At 36.6% G+C, this 11,376-nt stretch overlaps 1 protein-coding gene across 3 annotated transcripts in view; it reads left to right on the forward strand.

Moving 5' to 3' along the window:
• LOC113046220 (paired box protein Pax-3-like) overlaps window positions 1-9,727 on the forward strand; it is a 28,062-nt gene extending 18,335 nt beyond the window's left edge. For all 3 annotated transcript variants that reach the window (XM_026207158.1, XM_026207159.1, XM_026207160.1), the window contains exons 7-9: window positions 34-254; window positions 6,000-6,263; window positions 8,209-9,727. In XM_026207158.1, coding sequence (XP_026062943.1) covers window positions 34-254; window positions 6,000-6,263; window positions 8,209-8,226 — 503 coding nt within the window. In that variant the 3' untranslated portion in view covers window positions 8,227-9,727. The remainder of the gene's footprint in view (window positions 1-33; window positions 255-5,999; window positions 6,264-8,208) is intronic.
• Window positions 9,728-11,376: the final 1,649 nt, after the last annotated feature.

The raw sequence follows: 11,376 nt of genomic DNA on the forward strand, positions 1-11,376 counted from the left end.
CACTGAAGACTTGTTCTCTTTCTCTCTCAACAGTATCAGAGCAGCCCAGCACTGTGCACAGGCCTCAGCCTCTTCCCCCCACCTCAGTGCATCAGACTGGGCTTGGCAGCGGACCGGGGTCCCAGGACGGGAGTTCGGCCTACTGCCTATCCTCTGGACGTCATGGTTTCTCTAGTTACTCTGACGGCTATGTGGCTGCGCCTGGTCATGCAAACCCAGTGAACCCCACCATCAGCAACGGGCTCCCATCACAGGTCAGTATCATTTCACTTCACATACAGTCTGGGCATACAGTATATGGCTGCAGATACAGACCAGCTGCCAGGGCTTTCCACCAAACAATCATGCAAAGAGGTTAGGCAATCGTACAAGGTCATATGAGGAAATCTTAAAGGTACAGTTGCAAAAGATGCCTTTTTGATTCAAGTTTTAGAGTATTAGAAAGAGTAGAAAATGATTGAGCAAAATAGCTTGTGGTGCATGAAAATATTGCAAAACTTTGTATCTGAGGTTATCAAAAACTAGAATGATAAGTCATTCTAATATGTTAATTTGATACTCAAGAAACATACTATCATTATTAATGTTGAAAACAGTTGGTCTGCTAAATATTTTTGTGGAAACTTTGACAAGGTTTTTCAAGATTTTTTGTTGAATACGAAGTAGCCTTTATTTTAAATCTTGTTTTAAATGTCTTTATTGTCATATTTGACCAATCTAATGAATCCTTGCTGAATAAAAGCACTGATTTCTTTCAAAAAGAGAAATGCTGCTGAGCCCAAACTTGGAGGAAGTCTCTGTTTTTACACTGACCAGCTGAATGGCAATATGAGTTAATGTGAGACTGAAGGTGTGAGGAGGGGTGGGACACGATTAAAAGGATGATGATGATGGAAACCAGAAGTGAAAGACAATTATTTGTGATTACACACTCATCAGCTGTTATCTGTCGTGCTAACAACCAGAAAATGAGCTCCTAACTGCCTCAAAGCATCCGGTAGTTAGACATGAGCGGCATCCTGGGTGCTGTCCTCAAACTCAAACCCCTCGGAGTGCTGCGTGATACAGATAAATGGAATGAAAGAGATGGACGGAGAGAGAATGAAATGGAAGCAGAGGAAAAAATAGAATGACTGAGATAGAAAGCCCCCCTGGGGCTGTAAGAGAATGAGCTTCTTTCTCATAATACACAAAAAAAGCAATGAAAGCCAGTAAGATTACCAGTACGATTTATGGAAAACACTGCCGTCTAAACACATCCCCATTGATTAGATATGTTATGGTACAATAACGTTTTTGTTAAAGAGACAGTTCACCAAAAAAAAGAAAATTCTGTCATTGTTTACTCACCCTACTGTTTCAAACTTGTACGAAATTCAGGAGAACATTTTGGGGAATCACTACAGCTTTTGTGATAAAACAGCAGTTCATTGTTACTATGGTTGTCAGTCTTTAAAATAGTAACATAATAGTTCATACAACTTAAATGTGAGTCTGTTCCTCATTTAAGTCTATATATGCATGACTCCCATGTTACTTTTTCTTTCTTTTTGAGTTTTGAAAACCGCTGTTCACTATGAAATATTATTGCATGGAAAAATCTGTCACTTAAAAAAAAAAAAAAAAAGAAAAAAATTCCCCATTGTTATTACAAGGAAAATTTAACAGTATACAAGCTTGGAATGATGTGGGAAGTTCAAGACAAAAAAAAAACCTTAATATAAAGTGTAACAAAAAATAATATTCCACATTGTTAGTTAATGTTTTACATTAGCTAATGAAACATATTTTAAAGTGTTATTAAAATGTCATAAAAGCATAAACCTTATGAAATAAAGAATCTTCTGTTTGGATTTGGACTCTTGCCTCGTGTAAAGTTATTGAACTGCACAAAGTTATTTAACATGACGTATTAATTGAAGTGTGTCTAATTGCAGCGCCCCCAGCAGCAGGGTTTGTAATCAGAACCAATTCCTAGTCATTAAGACAGCATTCCTGCGTCAGGACTGACTTAGAGGTCAGGTAGCTCTCACACTCACACTCGGTCTGTTATTGCCATTAGTGTGTGTGTGTGTGTGTGTGTGTGTGTGTGTGTGTGTAACCTGGCACAGGGTCAGCTGGTACTGTTGTGTTGTTGTTAAAGGGCAGGGATTCTCGTCGTCATGACGATGCTGGAACTCTCAGCGTCTGGGATTCTAATTATGGGATGCTCTGGACTCTTAATTGATTGGAATGGGTGAATTTACCCTCCATAATGCTCTGTGTAATTTATGCAAATGAGCCACTTTGTTGGCTAATTGTTTGAATTATGTATTTATCTGTGGTTTAATGTATGCTGAAATAAGCTTGGGATTCTGGGTGTGCTGAGGAGGCTCGTGCCTGCAGATTGGTTTGTAGTTTAATACCAAGTGAAATTGAGATTGTTTTTGTTTTTTGTTTATTAATAAAAAAAATATGATAGTACAGTGATGGATAAAGCTTATGAGAATATAAATGAAGAGGATTCTTTATTTCATAAGGGTTTATGCTTTTTAAAATAAACTTTTGCATAATAGAGAAAAAAAGATGCACATTAAATAAGGTTCCATTAGTTAACTTTAGTTAATGCATTAGCTAACAAAGAGCAATAATTTTGTTACAGCATTTATTAATTTAAAAGAAAAAAAACAACAACATGGTTTTCCCTTTTTAGTGGTTTTGTTCTTGCTGTAAAACATTACTTCTACAAGAACAGTGACCTAAATCAGTTCAAGTTGGTTTCATATGTGTGTTTTTTTTATTTATCCAATTCACTGCTTTTTATCCCATCATTTCCTGTTCATTCAGATGTACTTTTTATTAAAAAAAAATTCAGAAAGTCATAAAATAAGTTTCATTGCAGACGTAGGCTGTTCTTTACTGTCAGTAAAAAGTGCTAAAAATGCACTTAGTAACATGTTAAATTGTTTTTTTTTTTGCAGTGATTTGTATAATTTATTTTATTTATTTATTTTTTTGCACTGTTAAAATTAAATAAAAAGTTGAGATTAAATATGATGCATCAGTTTGTGAAACCAACAACAACAAAACCAGAAATTGCAATCACAAAAATTGCTTAACGTGTTTAATCTGAAATCAGAATGGCGTTTTATTTGGATTTGGGAATATTGCCTTTTTGCACTTTGAGCTCTGGTGAATGTGGGCTGCTTCCTCCGGACAGCTGTGTACATGAGATGTCCTGGCTGGGAAAATGTTTTATGAGGAAGCTTTTTGTCACCAACTCCTGTCTGTGGTCTGGATATGGAAGGAACATTTTAGCTTTCACCTCACATGTAGCCATCCAGGGCCCCCCATGGGGAGGTGAACGAGAGAGTTTAACCTCCATGTGCTTTTCATTTGTTAAGCATCACACATCAGCGTGTGACTCACACATGCGCTGCTGTACATGATATACGCTGTCAGCTCGTGTGATCCGCGAGTTATCTGCAAGGTGGGGAAAGCACCTGAAAATCTGTGAGTGCTTAGAGCTTTCAGTCCATTTCTCTTATGAGCAGCTGTTGAAGATGAACCCCAAGAGGAATTTCATGACCCTTCACACCACTTGGAAAAGAGTTAACCGCACAGACACACATGGTTTCCTTGCAAAATGAGGAAATACCATAGACACCCATTTTTTTTTTTCTAGAAATGAATATTCAAGGTTCAATACAAGTTAAGTAAATGTTTGCACAATTTGTAGCATAATGTTGATAATTTTGACTAGGCTCATGGTTTAATAAAAAATCCAGGTTATGTTGAGGCGCTCACAATGGAAATAAATGGGGACCATTTTTGGAGGCTTTGAAATTAGAATTGTCTAAATGGCTTAAAATTGATTGCTTTTAAGTTTTTAAACCATTTGTATTAGAAATTTGTGCATTGTTAAATTGTCATGCATTTTATAGTCATTTTACAGTTTTAGGCATTGCAGTTATCATAGCAACATAACTTTGCACAGATGTGTATGGAACGATATGAGCATGAGTAAATAATGACAGATTCTTTGAACATGTCATATGAAAACCAAAGTTCACTTCATGGTTTTAAAAAGCATAAACCTTATAAAATAAAGACACTTATAATGGAAGTGAATGGGGCTGATTTTTTGTATTTGAAAAGCAAAAATGTATAATGTGTAATTTTATACATATTTTACATACACGATTATGTAAATTGTGTATCATTTTATTAAAAAAAAAAAAAAAAAAACTTACATTAACTTTTCTATTTGTTTGTTATTTCATTTTTATAGTCATTTAACATTTTTATTTAAAAAGACTATAAAACTGAATATAAATTTACACAGAAAAGGCTATTAAGGTTTTTTTTTCATGCTGAAATCATGTTAATACACATTGATTATGTTTTGGGGCTATACTACTGAATTTAATAATTTAATTCTGGCAACCTTCATTTCCACTGTAAGTGCATCTCAACTGGGATTTTTATTTTATTTTTTTATTTTATATATAAATAAAAACTTTATTTATGGATTGTTTTTCCAGTTGATTACCTCTCCAGATGTCCCCACAGGGAGTTTTTTGTCGGATTTAGCTCACGTCTGAGGACAAATCTGTCCCTAAAGAATATCTAAGCAAACCCACCAACATACTGTATGACGTACTTATTCCATATGTTTCTTCTGTTCTATTGGTGTTTAAGATCAAATCTTGATAGAAAATGCCAAATCATTCTTTTTTGCTTTCTTTTTTCCTTACTCTCATGGCTATGCTCTCTTCTCAAACACACAACTCTAAACTCAGTATAGTTTTCAGGAAAATGTTAACCGGGCAAAGAAATACAGCCCGTCTCGAATGACTCCACCCCTCTTTGGTTGGACCGGGTAACGGTTTAAAAGGAACCATGTGTTCAGCAGGATGGGGAATAATTGGACTCTCATGGACTCTGGACACAGTCAGTGGGCCGGCCGCTTGTTCAGTCGGTCAGTCAGTGTGCAGGAGATTTTTTTGGGCTGGACTGGTTTTGATTAATGATTAGCAGAGGGAGGGAACTGATCTGTATTTGGCCCATCAAGCAGCGTCCGAGAGCTCACAGACACTGATGGCACACTCGCGTCTCGCTTCCATCTGTCTGTCACTGGTGAGAATTAGACACAGGCGGCCAGAGACGCTGTGTGAGAGCTGGAGAGATCTTCACTCGCTGTCACCAAATCCTTTCAGATGTGTGTTGTTCGATAAAAGGGAGGGCTGAAGTAAAAACTTTAGCGTTGTCATTATGTTCAGTTCGGTGTGTTGAATTCATTTCACATCATAGAGTTTAAAACAAAAGCAAATTTTCATTGTTTTATTTGAAACAATGAAGTGAAGATGAAGAATTCTGATAGGTCTGAGAACTTAAGTTAATCCATGTGCATTCAAAATATGTTTAAAAAAGTTAATCTGAGAAGTTCTGAATACTGAAAGACTATCAATATATAATTTTCTTGGAAAACCTTAAAATTATGTATACCTGCATGAATAAACATTTAATAAGACAGCTGTTTTTCCTGTTTTATATGTGCATCGATGAAATATAACTATAGGTTTTGTTAATATCTTGAATTAGATTTTAAATGAAATTTTTAAATGATTTTTTTTGTATTTTTTTTTTTCATTTTTATTGTATATATATATATATATATATAAATTAAATTTTAGCTATCTTAGTACTTCAGCTCAGACAGCAAGAAATGTAATATACTGTATATATTTAAACAGTAATGCCCTTTAAGGTTTTATTTTTTGGATTTAGTTAACAGTAATAACACTGCTTTGTCACATAAAACTGATTTGTAAGTATGCAGTTGATTAAATGTGGTTTTCTGGACTCAAATACAATGAGTATTTGGTCATGTATTGGCTAACAGGCACAAATCAGCTTGAACAGCACGGAAATTCATTGGTCTAGGCTGGTCTTTTCAGCATTTGCTTGTCAAAGTACCTTAGTGTAGTTGTACTAAATGTTCTCTTGTTTTTCCTCAGGTGATGGGGCTGTTGAATCCGGGTGGAGTGCCGCACCAGCCACAGAGTGATTTTGCCCTGTCTCCGCTGACGGGTGGTTTGGAGCCCAGCACAGGCATGGCTCCCAGCTGCCACTCCTCTCAGAGACTTGAGGCTCTGCCAGGCCTGCCCAGCATGCCAACTCTGCCCAGCTCCCAGTCCTACTGCCCCTCCAGCTACAGTTCACCCGGGTACAGCGTGGACCACGTGGCGTCTTACCAGTACAGCCAATACGGGCAGAGCAAGGTGAACACCAGCTCTGTTCTAAAAACCTTTCAGTTTGTTGTGGAAGCGGAAAAAAATTACATTTTGCATTCGATGCATAGCTGGGATATTTTATAGATACTATTGCAGTTTTTATTCATTTTGAATTGTTTTTTATATTATTTTTATATTTTATCTTGAGGATTTATTGAAAAGAAAACATGTAGATCATTTAATCAATTTTTTGATTGGATGAAGGCAAATCTGAATGCAGTCGATTGTAAGAAAGGGGTGGGATTTATGCAGACAAAATTGGAGAAGTCCTGCATAAGTCACCAAAGAGAATTCTGTCATTTCACTTTTGATGAAAAATTACAAGGTAAAAAATAAATAAATATATATGCATGGATGAGTCATTCACAATTAGATCAATAACGTGCATTAAGAACATAGATCTGACATGAATTTCCATTTCATGTTCATTCTAATGAATATGTTTTGTTTGTGCAACCACGCTTAAAAGTGCATTAACGGTTGCAATGTTTTTACACTTTTTTACACTTTTATTGATGCATGGCATATGATTTTGATGAGATGCATCACTACAGCTCGACTTTCTAAAATAACCGTCCTAACCGCTACAGTTCAGCCAGGAAACTTTTTTTTTTTTTTTAAAAGCAAAGATTCTACAGAGAAACATGATCATCTAAATGTCAACTCAGATTATTTTCAGTGAAGTATTGGTCTTTTAATCTGAGGCGTAATCATAGGTTTACATTAGTTAGTTGTGATCCGCCGGGCCGCCACACAGGTAAACGCTGCCGTGGTTTACGGTGCTTAACCTGTGACCTTTCATGACCCCGTGAGATGAGCTGTATCTCATCAGCTCCAGTCATCCGTCAGCCAGCCATGTAATGAGCTCTGGGTAACAAAGATATCGTTCATGATCCACTCAAACACTCAGTGAAACGAGAGGAGCAGCCGTCTCAGAAGCGGAGGGGAGACATGTCGAGTGCCCAATCCAGCACTGCATCTTGATATCATTAATTTGCTGGGGTCCGCACCCCCGTAAGCACAGAGCTGGGGGTCCGTGGAGGAGTTAGCGGGGGTCTCGTGTAGGAGTAGAATGGCCCGTGGCAGGCAGATATTAGAACCATGTGTTTCAGTCGGGTCAGATCTGTAGATGCTGTTGATCATTGACTCTGATCCGTACAGAACTGAATATAGGACCGCTCTCTTCTCATTTCTCCCCCTCTCTCTCAATCTCTCATTCTTGCTCTCTCTGTCTGTCTTCTTAGTGGAATTGGCACGCACCGGCTCACTCAATCATGTTCTATGTTTTGTTGGATCTTACGCTTTTGCATAGTTTGATTTTCTTTTTCTTCTGCCAAAGGCTAGGTCAATATAGTCATATATTAATATCAGTAGTTCTCAGCCATTGTGCCGGAGCCCACTAGGAGGCATCAGTAGACTTCCAAGACTTTAATATGATGTATGTAATGTCATGAGTTTTGTGTGTGTGTGTGTGTGTGTGTGTGTACTGTTCTTTAAAAAATAAAAGAAGCTAAATCTACTATATATATAGTTCTGCAGCATGCAAAACTGTATTTTCTTTATATTATTTCCCTAAACAATTATTGTTACCAGTTAATAAACATTTAATTTCATTTAATTTCATTTTAAAGTTTATATTTTCCTTTGAGTTTTTGTAAAAGTTTTCATAAAGTTGTGTATTTTTGTCATTTTTATTAGTTTTGTGCCTGTATGGTGATGGTTTTTATTATGTTTTAGTTATTTTATTACTTCAGCTTAAACTAAATGAAAATGAGAATCGTTGTCTTGGCACCTAACTGAATTAAAAATAAGTTTTATTTTATTTCTGTTCATATTTATTACATTTCAAGTAATGAAGTTTTTCATGGTTTCATAATGACGATAATGACCCTGACCTTAAATTAACATCTCTCTCTCTCTCTGTCTCTTTCAGGTGCCTTTCATTATCTGAAACCCAGCATCGACTGAATGAAGAGGGAGATGAAGAGATCTATGGATGGCCGTGAACTCTTGCACTTGAGCTCTCCTCCAATCCTCGAATGTTTGACCAAAATGACCGTCCGTCTTCAGACTCCCGTTTGAGGAGCGCTGAGTAAAGGCCAGTGGTGCTGGCCGTCCTCTCTAACGCCTGTGGGTACAAAGTGTTGTACGGAGTTGTTTTTATGAGGGGGATATTGTGGGTGGGCTTGGGTTTTGGTTTAGTACCAGGACTGAGAATGGGTTAGTTTGACCATTTAGACCTGGAGGAAGCAGCCTCTCCTTATTTTCATCTCATCACACGCTCTGATGACACTTGCCACCTCCTTCCTGAAGAGCCATGGGGCACGAGGGGGACAAAGGGAAAGGACAAATAACTCAAAGACTGAGACTGTGCTTATAAACAGCATGGAATGGCAGGGAAGAGTGTGATATCAGCTGTCCACTGACAGACGCACTTTAGTGGCTGGTTTGTGACAACTCGACGGCGACTCTTTGGTGGAGACACATTTTGTTTGACTTTGTTGACATATTTAGGAAATGAGGCCTTGGAAAATACAGGTGTGCCAACTTTCCGTATTATTAATCATAAATAAATGACTGAATACACAAAAACATTTGGCACAACGCTCTCAGGTCCACTTCATAGAGGGAAGGAGGGTGACCTAAACAGAATGCACTCAAGTGTCCGATGGTATTTCACGGGCCCTCTGTAGTGCAAACAGACTATACAGACCCCAGTCATCTGAGCACACACAAAAGAGCTTATTATGAGACAGACGTGAAGTTCAGAATGGAATACTATTGTTCTGCTTATTGCATACTGTATATTAATTCTATACTACTTTGTATACTAAAAGAATGCAATGAAAGTAGTATGCTACCTTGCAAATGCGGTTGCATTTTTAATCTGATTTAGTGTAAAAACGTCTTTGATTTGGCTGATGACGTGTCAAGAAGAACAGGAATAAAATATTTAATTTACTGGTTACAGTGTAATAGGAAAGTCAAGTCGAATGATTTGCATTAGTTCTGCATGCAGAAAAATTGCACAAGATATACATAGTGCATACTGAACATTAGTAGCATGGTAGTATGCTATTCTGAACATTCAGAGAGACCCCTGCCACAAATCGAACCCAAGGAAAGTGCAATACACACTCAATACCTCACTCGCTCACGAAAATCATCTGTTCTTAAACTCTGATTGTTTTTCATGCAAAGAAAGGACTTTCATATGTGGACGGATACCACCTTTATTTTTACTCTTAAGTTTGGAGAAGATCTGCAGATGAAGTTCTTTGTTCTGTCTCTGTAACACAATGTTCATGTCTTATTTTTTTTTTACCTTGTTTTTATACCTTCATGTTTTCTTTTTTTGTTCTCGACTGCATATAATTGTTGATCATAATGTGTAAAATGCAGCACTATTTACTATTTATAAGAAAAAAATAAATAAATTACATTCAAAATTATTGTTTTGAAATTCGTAATATTTTACTTTTAAAAAATGTGTTTTTTTCTATATTTCCCATCTTTTTGTCTTTTAAATAATCCTTCCACATTTGCCTGTGGGAGAATAAACAACAAATTGCATTATTTTCCTGGATCATGTTTAACATTTCAAAAAATCATTCTGCACCTGTATAAAATAATAAACCATGTATTGAATGCTGTTTTAGGAAAATTAGCGTGACCGTCCACAATAACTATCAGATTTATTCAGTCTTCAGCTTCACAGAGCACTTTTATTCATGTACAAATATATTCAGTTTCATAAAAACACTCTTTCATGAGCAAGTACTTCTCTCCAGAGAGATCTAAACAGGGTTAATGACTAAAGCAGAGCGCTGTAAACCATCCAAACACAACAGAGAACCAGAACAAAGTCATTTTCTTTCTTTCTTTCTTTCTTCTTTCTTTCTTTCTTTCTTTCTTTCTTTCTTTCTTTTCTTTCTTTTATTCTCATAAATTCATCAGCTGGTCTTTTTCTTGTGTAATAATGTATGCAATTGAGTGGATGTTTTTGACAAGTATAGGTTCTTATTTAGTATAGTAAAATATAGTACAATTTAAAAAGCCACAAATCTGTTTCTTAACACTTTTTGCCTCATGTCCCAGACTTAAGTGTGCAAAAAGATGTGTTCTTTAGAAATATGTCATCCACACACATATTTTGTTTTCTTTTCTTAAAATGTAAAATAATTTTTTTATGCAGCAAGAAAAAAAAGAAAAAAAACACAGAAGATTATTTAATTATTGATTGATTTTATTAAATTTAATTTTAATTTCTATTTTGCCCATATATTATTATTTCAATGTCATACATTTTGTTTTATAGACAGTTCAAATCTAAAAGAAGTACCCCCTCAGGAGCCTGCAGGATCCCCTGGGGTCAGACTTGCTGGTTTAAACCATCTTTTGAACATTAAATTTAATGTAGCACACCTTTATGTCTTTACAGGTTTTTTTTTTTTCAAGTGTCCCTCTCTTTTGCTCGCTTTTCCAGCATGGAGCCTGGTGTCAGACACAATAACATATACTGGAGACAACTTAACCTCTGACCCCTTGCACTCTTTGAAATCAGTAGACAATCACTGCATAGCGGACAGGGCAAGAGTTACTCCCCACTCCCCCACGTCATTCTGAGACAGACGGCTGAAAGAGGAGAGAAAGTAAAAAAAAAAAACAACAGGGAGAAAAACATGAAAGACATGAGACTGTTTCTCGCGGTAACAAATGACATCTCACGGCTCATACGCAAACGTGCAGGACAGAGAAAAACATTCAAGACTTCACCTTTCTGAAGGTGTTTTGCCAATGTCCTGAACAGCATCAGTCCAGAACTATTCATCAATCAAGTATCTACAGAAGATGTTCTGAGCTGGTGGATCGTGATAGGATCATAGGTTTTCTCTTCTGGGTCACAGACAACGGGGCGTTAAAAACGGAGTGATGTCCCCATGCTCAAATACTATGAAGTACATAAAGTAAAAGAAACTGAACTGAATACGAGTTGATAAACATGCAGGTTTATACCAACCACAAAGTGTTAGGGCTACTAATTGCTGTTCATGGTATAACAAATTTCAGTATTTAAATTTACCCTGTATAGCCTGACATA

This window comes from Carassius auratus, chromosome 27 (genome assembly GCF_003368295.1).
Source record: "Carassius auratus strain Wakin chromosome 27, ASM336829v1, whole genome shotgun sequence".
Taxonomy (NCBI): domain Eukaryota; kingdom Metazoa; phylum Chordata; class Actinopteri; order Cypriniformes; family Cyprinidae; genus Carassius; species Carassius auratus.